This window comes from Solea senegalensis, linkage group LG18 (genome assembly GCF_019176455.1).
Source record: "Solea senegalensis isolate Sse05_10M linkage group LG18, IFAPA_SoseM_1, whole genome shotgun sequence".
NCBI lineage: Eukaryota > Metazoa > Chordata > Actinopteri > Pleuronectiformes > Soleidae > Solea > Solea senegalensis.
In genome coordinates, this window is record NC_058041.1 from 2,426,820 (window position 1) to 2,445,030 (window position 18,211).

Genomic DNA, 18,211 nt, shown 5'->3' on the forward strand with positions numbered 1-18,211 from the left:
AGGCGACCATATCTACAATGTGTAAGAGAGTCAACTTGTTCACACAGTTGTTCACAGTCAACTTTATTTTTGCATTTCATAATCAACCATCAACATTTCAATTTAACTGAAACCCAAAACATTAGAGTAACAATACAGTAGCCAGCTGAGCCTTCCAGCCTTTGGCTTCATTGGTTTGGAAAGTCACGTTATTCTGCACCTGTGCTGAGAAATCATGTGCAGCAGACCTCATGCAGAGTCATTGTGTCATTGTCATTCACTCTCACAGAATCTGCAGCAGCGTGCCTTTGACTCGTCTCCCACTTGAGGTCGGATCCATCTTTTAAGCCACTGTCTTTCTCCCACTCCTTATTATATTTTGTCCCATATTTCGCCCACGTATTCCCGGGCATTTTACTTGTCTGTCACCTGTGTGCTTCTGTGTGTGTGTGTGTGTGTGTGTGTGTGTTTGAGATTAGGCGGGAACGCTGGGGAACCGTGAGAGCTGTGAGAGAATCAGGAGGAGCGGTTCACAAAGGAAGCAAGACAAGCCCAAATAAGCAACTACATTTTAGTAACAAGCCCAAATGAGCAACTACACTTTAGTAACAAGCCCAAATAAGCAACTACACTTTAGTAACAAGCCCAAATAAGCAACTACACTTTAGTAACAAGCCCAAATAAGCAACTACACTTTAGTAACAAGCAACTACAAGTATAAGCAAATAACAACTACACTTTTAATAAACTACACTTTAGTAACAAGCCCAAATAAGCAACTACACTATAACAAGCCCAAATAGCAACTACTAAACACTACACTCTAGTAACAAGCCCTAATAAGCAACTACACTTTAGTAACAAGCCAAATAAGCAACTACACTTTAGTAACAAGCCCAAAATAAGCAACTACACTTTAGTAACAAGCCAAATAAGCAACTACACTTTAGTAACAAGTCCAAATAAGCAACTACACTTTAGTAACAAGCCCAAATAAGCAACTACACTTTAGTAACAAGCCCAAATAAGCAACTACACTTTAGTAACAAGCCCAAATAAGCAACTAAATCTAACACTTTAGTAACAAGCCTAATAAGCAACTACACAGTAACAACAAATAAGCAACTACAAGCAAGTAACAAGCCTAATAAGCAACTACACTTTTTACAGCCAAATAAGCAACTACACTTTAGTAACAAGCCCTAATAAGCAACTACTTTAGTAACAAGCAAACACTTTAATAAGCTCAAGCCCTACAACTACACTTTAGTAACAAGCCCTAATAAGCAACTACACTTTAAGTAACAATAAGCAACTACACTTTAGTAACAAGCCCTAATAAGCAACTACACTTTAGTAACAAGCCCAAATAAGCAACTACACTTTAAAAGCCCTAATAAGCAACTACACTTTAACAAGCCCAATAAGCAACTACACTTTAAGTAACAAGCCCCCATTGGCACTTAGTAACAAGCCCTAATAATAAGCAACTACAGTAACAAGCCTAATAAGCAACTACACTTTAGTAACAAGCCCAAATAAGCAACTACACTTTAACAAGCCCAAATAAGCAACTTAAGCAACTACACTTTAGTAGCCCAATAAGCAACTACACTTTAGTAACAAGCCTAATAAGCAACTACACTTTAGTAACAAGCCCAAATAATTTACAGTAACAAGCCCAAATAAGCAACTACATTAATAGCAAGCCCAAATAAGCAACTACACTTTACTAAACAAACAAGCCCAAATAAGCAACTACACTTTGCAACTAACAAGCCCTAATGCAATAAGCAACTACAGCCTAAGTAACAAGCCGCCCAAATAAGCAGAAACAATCAAATAAGCAATAACAACTACACTTTAGGGGCAAAAGGGTTAAACAAGCCCTAATAAGCAACTACACTTTAGTAACAAGCCCTAATAAGCAACTACACTTTAGTAACAAGCCCTAATAAGCAACTACACTTTAGTAACAAGTCCAAATAAGCAACTACACTCTAGAAACAATTCCTAATAAGCAAAAAAAAGGGGCGTTAAAGGGTTAACACATCTACACATGACTCCAAATTATTCAAATGTATTTCAAAAAAACACTATGCAGTCAACTTAAATGCATTTTATCTTTACCAATTCAGTGCAGAACTACGGGACATCACGCTCAAATAAGTCATTTAACAGAGGTGATAAAGCCACGATTTTCTTGTTAATGAAAGAAATATGGCAGTGATTGGATATGCGGACCGATAAAAGCTTTCATATGAAAGGCAATAATGAATAATGGCTTTACCTTATCTCTCCGTAATAAACTGTGTCGACACAGAGAGGCCGCTTGCTTGTGCACTTCCTCAGACATTATTTAGAATTTGAATGACTCGTGATGAGGAGTGTTACATGACACTTTTTGCAGCATGTAAGATAATACAGTTTTCATATTCAGTCAGTAACAATTCAACCGAGCCGTCACAGGAAAAGTGAGAATAGCGACATAATTGCTGCACTCAGCATCAAAAAACCTGATATTGAAAATGATGAATGTGTCAATGATTAATGTAACAAAAAGTGCACTATTTTTATAATATTTCTGATTATAATTCATCATTTGAGCTGCTTTCATTTTGATCTTCAATATTGATCTAAATGTGTTATCCCGGCATATTGACAAATAAGAAACCAGGGTTTAGTCTAACCAAGCATTTTGTCATGAACTAATTGCGAGGCTTTATTTTTAAACTCAAAAATCTCATTATTTTCAGATGAGATCACAGCTCTCACGTCCAATTTCTTCCTGGCAATTCATCAATGACTGCGTCCGTATAAAAGAAGAAGCAATCAAATATAAAACGATATTAAAAAAAACATATGTCTGATTTTTAAGAATAATCCTGAAAGGTGCAAGTAAAACGACAGACGTTCACAATTAAATAGACAAACAAATCGACCAACAAGCTGTGAAGTACAGAAGACTGTGTGTGTGAGACATGGACATCTTTATTCAGGATTTGTTTTGCTCCAGGGTAAGACAGACAGAGATCACCAAAAGCATGTATCCTGGTGTTTGTGCTCATTCATAAGTCCCCTCGTGCCTCACATCCACGGGCATCGTTTGACCCAAGTGGCAGCCGACGATCGCGATGCCTCTCATCACAACGTGAACTCCCGTTGTGAACCCTCTAGAGCGGCGCCATGGTGACATTTTGCAAAGTGGAAGTTCAGTCAAGTCACCAGCAGCTAGTAGGCAGCTATTGGACGATATCAGCCGCCACGTAACATATTCTCAGCCATCTGTCTTCTACCGCTTATCCAAGATTGGGTCGTGGGCTCAGCTTGAGCAGAGAAGTACAGACTTCCGTCTCCTCCCAGCCACTTCGCCCAGCTCTTCCGGGGGGAATCCTGAGGCGTTTCCAGGCCAGCTGAGAGACATGCGAGTCCTGGCTCTTCCCTGGTAGGACGTGCCCAGAACATCCCACCAGGGAGGCGTCCAGGAGGCATCTGGCTCACATACACCATCCATGAGAGTCGGGGGCTGTGCCAATCTCAGCCGACATAGGGCACTAGGCAGGATACACCCTGGACAGTTCGCCAGTCCATTACAGGGACATATATAGAGACAAACAACCGTCCACTCTCACACTCGATAACACACACAGTCAGTGTCCAATTTGCCTGAAGGCCCTGGTATACTTCCGCGGCAAGTTTTGGAACCGCATGCTAAGAGGCTAGCACATGCGCAAACTCAATTTCTGTTCCGCCAGTAGGTGGAGTCTCACTCATCAGTCAGTCACTCATTCTTTGCATCTCAGTTCATCAGAAAGAAAGCTGTAGTTTGCATATTTACATAACATGTGGTTTAAACACATTACCCTTGCTTTGCAGGTTTGCATATTTTCTTCTCTTTTTCCAGTTCCTTCATGGATCAGAAAATCCCGTCTGCACCATTCAAATTCCTATGAATTATAGATAACCACAGAAGTAACCCCCCTCCTGCTGATGTGCTGCTGTCCTATGTTTATTGAATAAGAAAAGAAATAATACTTCTGCGATTATTATGGATTAGGCTTGAACTTTACAGAGGCGTATTGGTAATGTAGTGAAATGAGAGCACAGGGATGTGAGTTCTTTGGACATGTGGATATTAACGGATGATTGTTGATGTGTTCTCTGAAAACAGAAAGGAAAAATGCAAAAACACAATCATCCATGTCTGTGAAGTAGCTGAGGAGGCTGTGGTTTAAAGATGGCACAGCTTGACAAACACTAAATAACATTAGACCACTGTTCTCTTCAAGATTTTATTTGAACAAGAACCTGTTGTTCTTTCTGGATGACACGGCTTGTCTTTTTTTAGCTTTTCCTAACGCAGGAGAAGAACACTGCATTTGTCTGATTGTAGTCGTGCTCTCGTAGTAGAGCTGTCGTGTGTCGAGACTTTAGACGTCGATTAGACAATTCTCAGGTCCGCTGGTCTCCGTGTCGATGTGCCCCTGCATGGGCGAGACGCTCCTCAAGATGCTCCTGACAGCTGTGTGATTAGAAAGAGTGTCGTATGAATGAATGAATGAATGGGTGAATGACAGCACTGAGTGACTGTTTACCATGCGTCGCAGTAAAGGCAATCTGTTTGTTTGCAGTGTTTAATTGATGCTCTGCATTTCATACAAGTCACTTGCCATAGTGCATTTCAATGAATATAGTTCATATATAGTTCATATATAGTTCTATGTATGTATGAAGTTTGAAGTTTGAAGTCTGAATGTATATGAAGAAAGTCTGAATATATATATATAAAGAAAGTCTGAATATATATAAAGAAAGTCTGAATATATATAAAGTCTGAATATATATAAAGAAAGTATGAATATATATAAAGAAAGTATATATAAAGAAAGTCTGAATATATATAAAGTCTGAATATATATAAAGAAAGTCTGAATATATATAAAGTCTGAATATATATAAAGAAAGTCTGAATATATATAAAGAAAGCCTGAATATATATAAAGAAAGTCTGAATGAATATATATAAAGTCTGAATTCTGAATATATATAAAGAAAGTTTGAATATATATAAAGAAAGTCTGAATATATATAAAGAAAGTCTGAATATATATAAAGAAAGTCTGAATATATATAAAGTCTGAATTCTGAATATATAAAGAAAGTTTGAATATATATAAAGAAAGTCTGAATTCTGAATATATATAAAGAAAGTTTGAATATATATATAAAGAAAATTTGAATATATATAAAGTCTGAATTCTGAATATATATAAAGAAAGTTTGAATATATATAAAGAAAGTCTGAATATATATAAAGAAAGTCTGAATATATATAAAGTCTGAATATATATAAAGTCTGAATATATATAAAGAAAGCCTGAATATATATAAAGAAAGTCTGAATATATATAAGAAAGTCTGAATATATATAAAGAAAGTCTGATATATATAAAGTCTGAATATATAAAGAAAGTCTGAATATATATAAAGTCTGAATATATATAAAGAAAGTCTGTCTGAATATATATAAAGAAAGCCTGAATATATATAAAGAAAGTCTGAATATATATAAAGAAAGCCTGAATACATATAAAGTCTGAATTCTGAATATATATAAAGAAAGTTTGAATATATATAAAGAAAGTCTGAATATATATAAAGAAAGTCTGAATATATATAAAGAAAGTCTGAATATATATAAAGTCTGAATTCTGAATATATAAAGAAAGTTTGAATATATATAAAGAAAGTCTGAATTCTGAATATATATAAAGAAAGTTTGAATATATATATATATAAAGAAAATTTGAATATATATAAAGTCTGAATTCTGAATATATATAAAGAAAGTTTGAATATATATAAAGAAAGTCTGAATAAATATAAAGAAAGTCTGAATATACATAAAGTCTGAATTCTGAATATAAAAACGAATCAAGCGAACTTTGAACTGTGACATATTTCCAAATTTCACAACTGCGTGTTTGTATAGTTCATCATGTTGTGCTGAAAAACACAGGTATAAGACAATATGTTGCACATTCTTCTGCTCTCTGAACGTCTAAACATAAAAGCAGTCAAAATGCTCTGTGTTCTAAGGCTGATTATTGTCCATATATTGTTATTTTTGTTGAAATAGTTGTATAGATTTGCATGAAGAGGGCAGGAAATACAACTGAGTCCTCTGTAAATCCTCCTTTTGGAATCAAGCATCAAGCCTTTACCAGTACAGTCAAGGTGTGTGTGGATCGATGGATGCATACATTATCTTATGTTGGATGTAACTGGCACTAAAAGGCGCACGAAGGACAGACTGGGAGCAGTGTGCGCGTGTGTGCGTGTGTGTGCGCGTGTGTGCAGACAGAGCATCAAACTGCCGTGTCTAAGTTCAGAAGCAGTCAGTGCGCGAGCCTCGCAGCGGACGCAGCGTCTCCTGCAGCAGCAGCAGCAGCAGCAGCAGCAGCTTCTCCTTCTCGAGGACCATATTTATGCGTAAGTGACGGCGCGTGTTTTTCCTCACAAATTGCACAGTTTTGTGCAGCAGATGCCACAAACCACGCGGACACTGTGTAAGTCATTTACTTCTGTGCATGCATAGTCACGTGTTTCCATCAATAGACGTTGGAGATAAAAAAGAAAGTCATTATAGCATCTTATTTAGTTTGGTATCCATTTGAACTCAATGAATGACAAATGTTTGATTTATATTTGTATATATATATCTTTATGTATATGTATATGTGTCTATATATGTCTATATATATATGTATATATATATACATATATATATGTATATGTATATATACATATACATATATATATATATATATATATGTATATATACATTTGTATATATATATACATTTGTATATATAATATGGTCTGTGACTGAATGCTCCCTGTTTATTGTAGTAAAGTCCAATTTTTTTCAACCAGTAGATGGTCACTGAACTGTCATGTCATATAATATAATAATGTTAAATGTGATGTAATGTAATATAATATACATTCATCTGTGGATTATTCAGTAATTGTTTGGTCCATAAAAATGTCAGAAAAATGTCAATCAGTGTTTTTCAAACCTGGGAATGATTCAGTTTTAATGATTTCTTTTGTTACCTGCAGCAAAGAAACCAGAACATGTCCACATTTAAGAAGCTGCTAAATTAGAATACTTGTTTTAACAATGGAAAAAAAAACCTCAAACCTTGAGTTTCAGCCAGAATAGAATAGAATAGAATAGAATCTGTTGCCTCGTGTTGTGAGTCAATGCTCACAACACCACGTCGAGATTCAAATAGACTTTGAAGAGCTGCTGTTCCAGTTATAGCCCACGTTTACATTTAAATGACACTCGAAAATCAGAGTCCTGCCGTCGTCTGATTACAATTAAGAGTTGGTCAGTGTTGTTTGTGTGTATGGAGACCCTGTGTGAGTCCATACATGCACACTGTTGTGTCAGTGGAATCAGGTTCAACCCAGTGTGGACTGGAGTTCAGGAAGGGAAAAGGTTTGGAAACATGACAACAGGCCACGGGTGTCAAATGCCACATACCAGGCAGGGGAGAAATATCAAATCAGAGGCTTTTTTCAGGTTTTAGTTGACAGTGCCAGAGCCTGAAGTGGGGACCCCCCATGGCCCTCTGAGCTCGCTCCCCTAATAACTGTTTCTCCATTTCACCTGCAGGCCAAGGCACAACGCCATGTATATAGGACACGTCCATGTGGGTGTTTCACACCTATTTGTCGTCCACTGACATGCGATTGAGGACAAGAAGACAAGATGTAGCCGTCAACCCTTTAACTGACTTTTGACGTTTGCTTATTTTGACCAGAAAATGTCCTGGTTTTATTTATTTTTCCAGAATAACTTTTAATATCTGGCAGCTATTTACAATTTAATGCATGTTTTATTTAAAATAAATGTAGTTGTACAGATTTGTTTTTTGTAAACATTTTATATTTAAATTAACATTTGTTTGACTTCAATGTCCAAAACCAGGGCCTAAAAATGGAAACTTATGGCTTTTTTTTCCAATTCTTTCCTCTCTGGTGACCAAGGCACTGTGAAATTACCGTAATAACCATAATGTTGTGCTTTGATGTGCAACTTCTCAGCTTTCAGAAACAGCTGCAAGTTTTCCACACAAACCGTCGTGTAATTACGGTAACGCAGAGTGCGCTTGCGCAAAGGCGTCGTCTGCGATATGCACTCAGTGAACTCTGTTCCCGCAGCAGATTTTGTTATATATAGATAACAGTACATTTATATATATATACATATTTAGATGTGTGACATCCATGTTGTGGGTGGGGCTTTTTGATTACATGGGGGCCACCACTGCTACAAAAAAGAACAACAACCCACAAAAGCACACACACAAAGCGCTTAACAGATTTATTAGACCACCACCCAAAGCCACAGATGCCCTAAATTAAACAGCATTGGTAATTATCACAATCCTCTTCTATGTCTCCATCATGTGATGGTTAACGCAGCAGTATGTAGATGTTCTCTCGCCAAAATCATGCTTTTAATGCTAAAATACAATTATTATTGTTATCCATGAATGTTTAAATTCAAAAAACATTGTAATTTATTGATTAAGATGTCAAATTACGATTATTTACTTGGATTGGCGACTCAAATTTGGGTACAAACAGGTGAATTCGGTTTGTTATTTGCCAAATAAATCATTTTATCTATCACACATGAGAGTGTCAGGTTAGAGTTTTAGGTGCCGGAAACAAACCTGCAGGTGATTTTAAACACCTTTCCACATGGATTTCTACGTGTGTTTTTCCCCAGGTGGAGGAGAATAAAACAGCTACTTGACAAAAGCATCAGTAATGCAGGCCTTAAATATAAAACATGACGAGAAATGATGTGATGAAAGTACTCTAAGTGTACTTTCTATTCACGTCATTTGCAAAGTGGATCTTCAAACCCAAGCAGGCGTATCTGATGCGTATTTGTGGTCATTAGTCAGGGTGTAAACAAGGAAAATTGCAAAATGTCTGACTCAGTCGAGGAAGCAAGTGGCCACAGAAATATCACACAGAATCTGTTTATAGTCGTCTTTCTCTGGGTTCTCCGGTTTCCTCCCACAGTCCAAAAACATGCAATGTGGGAATGAGGTGGATTGGACGCCGTAGATTGTCACGGCGGACCCAGGACGAGTTTGCATGTTCTCCCCGTGTGTGTGTGTGTGTGTGTGTGGGTTTTCATCCAATATGTAGATTAGGTGAATTGGACACTCTAAATTGACCATTACACTGAATGGTTGAATGGTTGTTTGTCTCTCTGTGTCAGCTGAGATTGGCACAGCCCCTCCCCCTCGTGACCCTCCTGTGGAGGATAAAGTGGTAGAAAATGGACGGATGGAGAAGTGGTCATAGATGAAGCTTGTGTACAGGTTCAACTGCTGCTTTTCTCAGACCAGGTGTCCTTTTGCATTCTTAAAGAAAACGTACATCGACCGCAATCTGAATAAAAGCTTCCAAAAACAACAAGTGACGAGATACATTTGGCTGTCATCCTCATCTCCTACAAACAGTTTCATGTTCTCCTTCCTTTCCTCCTTCCTTTGTCAAAAAAAATAATGAAGGACAAGTCTCCAATGATGGACAAGACAGGAGACATCATGGCAGTGATCTGCTTGTTGCTTCTCAAATTGCCTAAGGTAAGTGAGAAGTGACTGTGTAAACATGTGTAATCACTTTCTCTTCAATGTGCACCAGAATATATATATATACATATATACATATGTATATATATATATATATATATATATATATATGTATATGTGTCTATAATCTGGCCTTTGATTGACGTGACAGTGTGAGACGGCGAGTGGGAAAGTCTTAGAGGAGACCTATCGTCAGTGGGTCCGGTATAAAGAGGACTGCATCAAGATGATTGAAAATGAGCCACTGCCTCAAGGTATGAAGACATGTCAGGGTAAAAAAAAAAAAAGAAATCATGCAATTTAAAATGACATTGTTTTTGTTGTTTTGTTGTTTTGGAGCAGATTTAGCCAGCCTGTTCTGTAACAGGACATTTGACAAATACGCGTGCTGGCCCGATGCTCCCGCCGGCTCTGTGGTCAACATCTCATGTCCTTTCTACTTGCCCTGGTATGATAAAGGTAACACATTAACACTTCCACTGTGGCTTTGACAGCAGAGAACCAGGTCAGTCCACCTGTGGCCGCTCCACTGGCCTTTTTATCTGAAGTGCAGCCCAAACTTTACCATCGACACTGGATGACACACTTTTATGCGTCTGACAGATTTCCACTACAAAAAGAGTCGTCACTTCACAGCTGCATGAAACTGCGGTGACTTCATTTACACGCAACACACACAAATGAGTGACTAGTGACTTGTAAAGTGGTTGTTTTCAGTGTAACTGAATGTTCAGTTCTTCCTCCATGACCGGAGCACAGACTCCGTCTGACACAGTCACTGGACTGAAATACAGCAGCAGGGTTTGCTGTCACTAAATACAACAGACTCCTCCTGTTAAATATTGAGATTTTAGACATTTCCCTTGTAATTGTTGGAGATGAACCCACGTTTTGTAGGATTGTTAAGTCTTTTTAACTCATCTACAGTTCGGCATTGTTCGGCTTGATTCTTGTGTCGGACGTCTTTGACCTATCAGCGACGTCACACATAGTATCGCCTCAGCTCGCTTGGAACCTCGCCAGGTTAACTTAACCGCGCCGCGCCGCGCCGTGCCGGTGGAAACACGCCATAAGTCACACATCTTAACCCAAGTCTCAAGTCGAGTCATATGAATATGGAGGATGAAGATGATTTCCCACATATTCCACATTTAAAAATGCTTAAAAAACATTTTTGATTCAATGATCTGGGAGTTTGACGGCTGATTTGAGTTAAAAGTATGGACGTACTCATCATACCTAAACAGAAAGAGAACCAACGTGTATGAGATATTCATATTAACTTCATGAGAACTGCACATGACAGTTCTCGCCTTCTCTTGTTACTTATGCTCCATTTAAGTCTAATAACTGCAGTTCACTTGTGAAGAAGCCAATATCCCACACACGCTTTTATCTCTCCGAGCATTTCTCATGATCTAAAGAATGAAACCAGCCAAAATGAAAGTTTTCTTCGACCTTGACATTATTGCATTATTATAACATAATTCCAAAAATCATTTGAGATATTTGCCATTCCAAATATAAAAGGCATTTTTTTATCTTTAATTAAATTTCATAACTGACAAACCAGGCAGCTATTATAGACTATTCTAGCTGTCAATCACGCACTGTTGTTTAATATAAAGTTTCTAAAGTTACAAAATGTTCTATTACAGAAGCCCTGCATCATTATTTCCTTAAGAAAAGCTTTACCAACATTACTGACATAAACGTTTATTTGTCTTTATTAAAGAAAACTGTGTCTGTTTACCTGTGATTGTCTGTGACCATAATTAGAGAGGTGGACAGTGAGCGTCTCCCATTAAATAGACTGTGAATTCCGTCAGTTTCCCAGGGAGTCGTGCGTCGGCGCTGCGGCTCCGACGGCGCCTGGGAGCGAGAGGACAGCGGGCAGGTGTGGCGGGATATGAGCCAGTGTGAGGAGGAAAAGGAGGTCACGTCGCAGGAGGTAAACGCAGAATCATTTGCAAATGATTCTGGTGTAATTGCCCGCCTGAGGTATTGATGACGTGTCTCGCTGAGATTCTGATTTCTATCAACAGCTGTGGGTCAAACAGCTGATGGTGAGCTTCAGGATGTTGTACACCGTTGGCTACTCTCTGTCCCTCTTCACGCTCATAACAGCGCTGATCATTCTCCTGAGCTTCAGGTAAGCGCTCTATCACTTCTGATTTCTGATTTCATGTTTATTGTCATTAAAAATGTACCAAACCTACACTGTAAGGACTAAAGTCTTTGGACGCAAGTGTTTCAATCAGGCTTTGGACATTTTGGACGATGCTATGCTTCTATTCCAACATGACCGTGGCCCTGTGTGAACAAAGCCAGGACTAGAAAGACATGGTTTGACTTTGAGTTTGGTGTGGAAGAACTTGACCGAACCTGACCTCAACCCCATCGACCTTGAGGATCCTTGAGGATGAAAGTGAACCCTAATCTACAGAATGCATGGACACACATTCCCTTAAAAACACTTCAAATTCTGGAGGAACGTCTTCCAAGAAGAGTGGAACAACTCCATATTAAAGTGCTGTTTATGTCAGGGGTCTCAAACTTGGGTGTCCAGTGTCGGCAAGAGGTCGCCGTTAACAGAAGGCATCACGTTCCTCTTTAAAATGGCCTATATTACATAAAGTAAACACTTGTTTTCAAATTGAATTCACAATTAAAAAGAAATATTTGTGAGACTAAATGAATCTATAAATATCAAAAATATGCTTATACGCACATATTTAGTACTTCTATCGTCTCTGCTGTAAGAAATACAAGGTCACGGGCCATGTTTTCAGTTACATCCGAACGCTTTTGTCATTGGAACTCATTCATGATGCTTCACTCGTTCACTTGACAGAGTTTTCAACTGAAAATGGGCGATGACACGCTTAGTTTAACAGCAACATGTTCGTCAGCTCTCCCATACTCCAGACAACAGGAAACGCCTGGTTCCTCGCCCCTCAGATTGAAGCATTTAAGCTTTATTTGGATTCTAATTAATTTCATATATGTGTATGTGATGGCCTCCAACTCAACTCCCTTGGTCCTTGTCAGAATGACGGATTCCTGATTGCATTTTAATTGTACTGCACGTCTTCTCAAGATCAAGCCGTACAAACCATCAGAAAAATAATCCAGATTTAAAATGCACCCTGACAGGAAACTGCACTGCTTCAGGAACTTCATCCACGCCAACCTTTTCCTCTCCTTCATCCTGCGAGCCGTGTCCGTCATCGTGAAGGACACCATGCTGGAACGCCACTGGGGGCGGGAAATCATCAAACAGACCGATGTCACTGAGATCCTCAGTCACCAGGTGAGTCTCCTTTTTTGGAAATGAACCTATTATCTGTTACTATTGGAAGGTCCAGTGTTGTTTGAGTAAGCTTGCACTTCAAACATGAAACACACACACACACATACACACCCTGTCTGGAAAAAAGTGATCTTTTATTTAAGATTATTTTAAAAATGTATGTTTTTTCCCAGTTGCCATTTTCCCATCCGTTACATTGGAAGAATTTCATTATAGCTCAGTATTTGATTTCATTTTTTTTTTATTGCTCTCAGCTCAGTGAACACCGACAAGCTAAAAAAAGAAGGGGAAAAAAATGATTGTATTTACTTTATTATTAGCAGAAGCAGCTTGTTATGCACCTCAGTGACAGACTGAACGACTCACGTGATGCATTGATTTTGGAAAGATTACTTGTGGGTTATTTTAAAAAAAAAACAACAACATATCTTTCAGTTTTGGTTTAAAACGGAAAATGTGACAAAACAGTTAAGGACCCAAGAGCAGGCGGGCGAGGAGATGTGGCAGTTTTACCTGTCTATTAAAAAGCGTGAGGGAGATAGTGGAGGTGGAGGTAGAGACAGCGGCGAGGAGAAGCAGCGTGCACGCGGGAGAGAGCACGGGGATCAGAAAAAGGCAAAACAACAAGCAGATACTAGAATAAACTGTTCTCTCAGGCGATGAGTGACTGCAGGACCAGGAAATGTAAAAAAAAGCCGGGCTGATGAGTGAATTAGGTGACAGGTGAGCTGATTGCATGCTGGAGGTAGACGCAGGAGAGGAAGGAGGAGATGAGAGAAGGAGGGAGGGCGGGGCGTGATTGGTTATGGAAAATTCAATTATTGTGATGCAAAAGGCTTATTCTAACATTGTAAACCTCATTTTAGTTTTGAGTACTGAATATATGAATATACCATATGAAGCATATTCAGCGTCAGCCAATAAACCCTACAATTAAATATTAAACATTTACAGTATTTTATTTCTTCTAGGCTGCGATTGGCTGTCGTATCGCTCAGGTGATGATGCAGTACTGTGTCCTCGCCAATCACTACTGGTTCTTCGGTGAGGCGCATTACCTGTACTCTGTGCTCATAGCCTCCGTGCTCATGGACAACAACAAATACTTGCCTTACGTCTGTCTTGGCTGGGGTAAGTGTCAGAGTGTTAAACCTCTGTGTACCAGAGTCGCTTAATTACCTGGAATCATCTTCATTATCTCACAGCTCCTCTCGCATGTGTGCACCTGTTAAATCAGGATCTGTGAGTGTCTGTTTCTGCGTGGATGCCATGGAAACATGCAATCTTTACTTTGTCGCAGGTATACCGCTTCTATTTGTGGTGCCCTGGGTTGTGATGAAGCTATTGAAAGAAAACAAAGAGTAAGTATGTGTTTAGCATCTAAGTTGATTCTCATTATACAGAATGAGAAGTTGAGTATGTTCGATTTCCTTCCAGGTGCTGGGCTGTGAACGAGAACATGAGCTACTGGTGGATCATTCGTTTCCCAATTCTTTTTGCTTCACTGGTAAGGCTGTGTCGTTTTAAATCAGGCTTCTTCTTCTTCTTCTTCTTCTTCCTAAAACAACAGATGATGAGGAGTTGATGGTGTGGGAAAGATTCTGCCAGTATCAGATCCTGCAGGGGTCCGACAGAGTTTAAGTCGAATTCTAGAAAACTCTGCCCCTGTTTTCCTGTAACCACACATTTTAAAGCCTGTCTGACATCATCAGCTGATGATGTCAGACTCTTTTTAACTTTTGAACATACATTTCCAGTGCATGACAACAAAACTGTGTCATTAATTCAGTAAAATTGGAATTGAATACATGAATGTGTTATTAAATGTGTCATTAATTAATAAAAATACCAATTAATTGTATGTAAGTGGGCGGGGCTAACGCTGATCTAGTCTGATCCATTGCTTTGGTCTGAAGTAGCATGCCTGGAAAGAGGCGATGCTCCTTCAGACCAAAGTAATGGATCAGACTGGATCCGCGTTAGCCCCGCCCACTGACTTTGCTGGGTGGAGTTTGACGGATCAAACAAATTCATGATGCAGTGCAACACAGGGCCATGAAATAATTAATGTAATAGTGAAATAATTATATGTTTTTTACATAAAATGAATTGATAGTTTAATGAATTAATGACACATTTAGTATTTAATTCCAATTTAAATTATTTAATGGTTTATTTATTTATTTGATTTTCAGTCTTCCACATTTTGGGCTTTATTTGGATTCTAATTCATTTCATATGTGCTGGGCTCAGAATGATGGATTGCTGATTGCATTTACATCACACCACATGTCTCCAGCCTTATAACAGGATATATTCAAAAATAAGAGTTAGCTGTGGGATTTTTTTCTGACACTAAAGCTGATTCATGCAAGTTGTCATGTTATATATGTTTTTATAATCTGTGTCTGTTTCTGATCGACAGATCAACTTCCTGATTTTCATGAAGGTCCTGAAGGTCATTCTTTCCAAATTGCGAGCCAGCAACCAGACGGAATACCCAGATTACAAACTTCGGCAAGTTCTCTCATCATAATTTACATTCCTTTTTCTTTATCTGGCTGTCACAGGACAGCAGTGATGAATTTTGGCAGCAGTTGTAGAGATGTGTTTGATTTGTCTCGTTAGGCTTGCCAAGGCAACGCTTACCCTTATTCCTCTGTTTGGGATTCATGAGGTCATATTCATCTTTGCCACAGATGAGCAGACGTCAGGCTTTCTGCGCTACGCTAAGGTTTTCATCACGCTCTTTCTCAACTCGTTCCAGGTAGGTTTAGTGGGGACCGCACGCTGGCTGCAGACATGTCTGACAAAACACTTATTGATAGTCAGTACATGCAGCAGCAAATGTGCTCAAACTAAGCAAGACTATTCTGTAAATCTACAGGGCTTCCTGGTTGGTGTGCTCTACTGCTATATCAATAAAGAGGTTGGTTTGTTGGTTTGTTTGTTTGTTTTACAAAGTAATGATTAGAATTACATTATTCTACATAAGTGGTCAGCAGTTGGTGGCCCGCCAGCATCAGTATCATGGCCCGGCAGATGATTTAACAAATCTGAATAAATGACATTAAATCGTTTGCTTATCTTTGCAAAACAATTGAAATTTCATATCGAGTTCAGAGCTTGCATTCTGGAAAAACATGAATTTATTAAAATCGATGAAAAATCCAAACAAAAACACTGCTGTTGTCATGGAGACAGCCATGTCAACAGCAGTGTAAAAATAACTGCTTATGCACATGTTAGACTAAGAAGAAGAATTTAAATGATGCACAATAAATATTTACATATCTTCGTAACAAGCTGCTGATTAAAGACAACGTCCCCATTACTGTTAGATGAAGGCACTTTAAAGGCACTTTGTCTGATGAAGATACGATGTTTCGGCCCAATATTCAATTGCTTACAAAAACAAAGCAATCACAGATGGCAGACTTCACCCCATTCATGCAACAAGCCTCTGGCGGCCTCTGTTGGTCATATTGGCAAGTGCAAGTGTGGAAGCACAAACAAATAAACAGACAGACACAAAGAGCCACAAATAACAATATGAAAATTGGCCCTGGACCACGTTGACTTGCTGATCCCTGTTCTACATGATGTGAGAGAGTAATATGAGGCTAAAATTACACAATCTCTTTAGTGGAGCTGTTTAACTCACTGACATTTTTGGCTGCAGGTGCGGACGGAGCTGAGGAGAAAGTTACGCAGCTGGAGGATGGAGGCAGAGATCGTGTGCTGTGGACAGTGACTAGCCGTGCTCGACTCTCGCGTCGACACCTTATCAATCGCCACAGTGCCGGACTGTAACAGATCGTCCGCCGCGACGACGAGGCCGGTGCCCGACGGCTCGCCGTCTCCCGAGAGTTTGCTCGTTTTCCGGCGTCAAGTTCAGCCGACGTCCCCACAGCTGGAGGCGACTTTGCTGCACTGTCCATCAGGGATGAACAGCGAAAACCCCCTGCTGTGCGGGAATCAGAATGACACCGGACAGTCCTCTGTGGCAATGCAGGTGTCCTTTGTCATTCATCTTCAAGACCCTGTGGAGGTGCTCCCAAACGTTTTACCAACAGACTCTGACTGAACACGTTGCTGTACTTTCTACGATTACATGTTACGTTAATTGTGGACACGAAAAGCTGTAAATTGTATGTGTATGTTTTGAAATTGTGAACACGTGGATGGCCGTAACCCATGATCGACATTTCAGTAAATAAATTAAACTTATATTTTATTGGTAACGCGTTAAATGTGCACTGAAGCAATGCAAATGTTTCAATAATTGAGTGCATTGTGTATAATAGATATAATGTAGATAAGGTGTAAATGGCAAGCTGTAAAGGGAATCATCCTCACAAGTAGTTGTAGTTGAAGTTTCTGTTTTCTTAGGACTGTGTGGTCACAGAAATGTACTCCATCAATGTCGTCATTAACCTTCACTGCCAAACAACAGACGGACACTGTAATTAATTTAATTAATTAATTAAAGTCAGACGTAACTGAAAGACCTCATTCAGACTGCCAGACTAAATGGGACGTTTTTGCATATAATATTGATTGTAGTCAGACAGCAATTATCTCTTCTGATTCAATCCACATTTGGAGGTGTTTTTTAATGCAGTGAGTTCAAATCAGGTTCCGTAAATACTGAGACACATTCTCAGTCTAAATGAGATTTCTAAGAGACTTTTTGTATCACCCGAGTACACGACACCAGCGGCCCAGCTGAAATTAATTATCTGAGCACTGGAAGTCCATGTACTGCAGAGGTCAACATGAAATTCAGTCCCTAGGGCTGGACTGCCTTAGGACATGTCTGCCTTAACACCTTAAAACACAGAGGATTTTGGCTGCTTTATTCCATTACTATGTTTAAACATACAGTATATACTGAGAGTATAAGAATGTGCAGTATAGTGTCTTATAATGTCATTTTCATTGACTATATAAACACACCTGAGCAAAAAGTACTCAAAATGTTTAAGATCGGAATGAATTTCTGAAATTTTGGAAATATGTCACCGTTCAAATTTCATTTGGCTAAAAAAAAATAATAAAAACTTTGACTTTTGCACAATTATTGCTACTTTATACCACTACTAAAAATGCGACATTAAATGAATCATGTAAAATGACTCAATAACACATAAGAAGAGGAAAACAAACACATTTTTAAAGCCTGAATGTGTGACCTATAAACACACACACACACACACACACACACCCA

At 38.8% G+C, this 18,211-nt stretch overlaps 1 protein-coding gene across 2 annotated transcripts; it reads left to right on the forward strand.

Annotated features, from left to right (window-relative positions):
* The first annotated feature begins 9,368 nt into the window (after nucleotides 1-9,368).
* On the forward strand, nucleotides 9,369-17,885 carry LOC122759443 (glucagon receptor-like). Of its 2 annotated transcripts, none has more exons than XM_044014328.1 (13): nucleotides 9,369-9,662; nucleotides 9,820-9,922; nucleotides 10,008-10,127; nucleotides 11,498-11,619; nucleotides 11,714-11,820; nucleotides 12,825-12,981; nucleotides 13,953-14,112; nucleotides 14,282-14,342; nucleotides 14,419-14,488; nucleotides 15,407-15,498; nucleotides 15,610-15,748; nucleotides 15,869-15,910; nucleotides 16,664-17,885. In XM_044014328.1, exons 1-13 carry the CDS (start codon nucleotides 9,582-9,584, stop codon nucleotides 16,733-16,735), a joined length of 1,326 nt encoding a protein of 441 aa, XP_043870263.1. In that variant the 5' UTR covers nucleotides 9,369-9,581; the 3' UTR covers nucleotides 16,736-17,885. The 2 variants fall into 2 exon arrangements, with proteins under 2 accessions (XP_043870263.1, XP_043870265.1); XM_044014330.1 differs by having other exon boundaries at nucleotides 10,011-10,127.
* The last annotated feature ends 326 nt before the right edge of the window (nucleotides 17,886-18,211 follow it).

Bases quoted from the DNA above. Each gene is read 5' to 3' on its own strand.
- LOC122759443 (XM_044014328.1), top strand. From the start codon at position 9,582: ATGAAGGACAAGTCTCCAATGATGGACAAGACAGGAGACATCATGGCA. The intron at 10,128-11,497 runs GTAACACATTAA...GAATTCCGTCAG, and splicing joins CTTGCCCTGGTATGATAAAG to TTTCCCAGGGAGTCGTGCGT. The intron at 11,821-12,824 runs GTAAGCGCTCTA...GCACCCTGACAG, and splicing joins ATCATTCTCCTGAGCTTCAG to GAAACTGCACTGCTTCAGGA.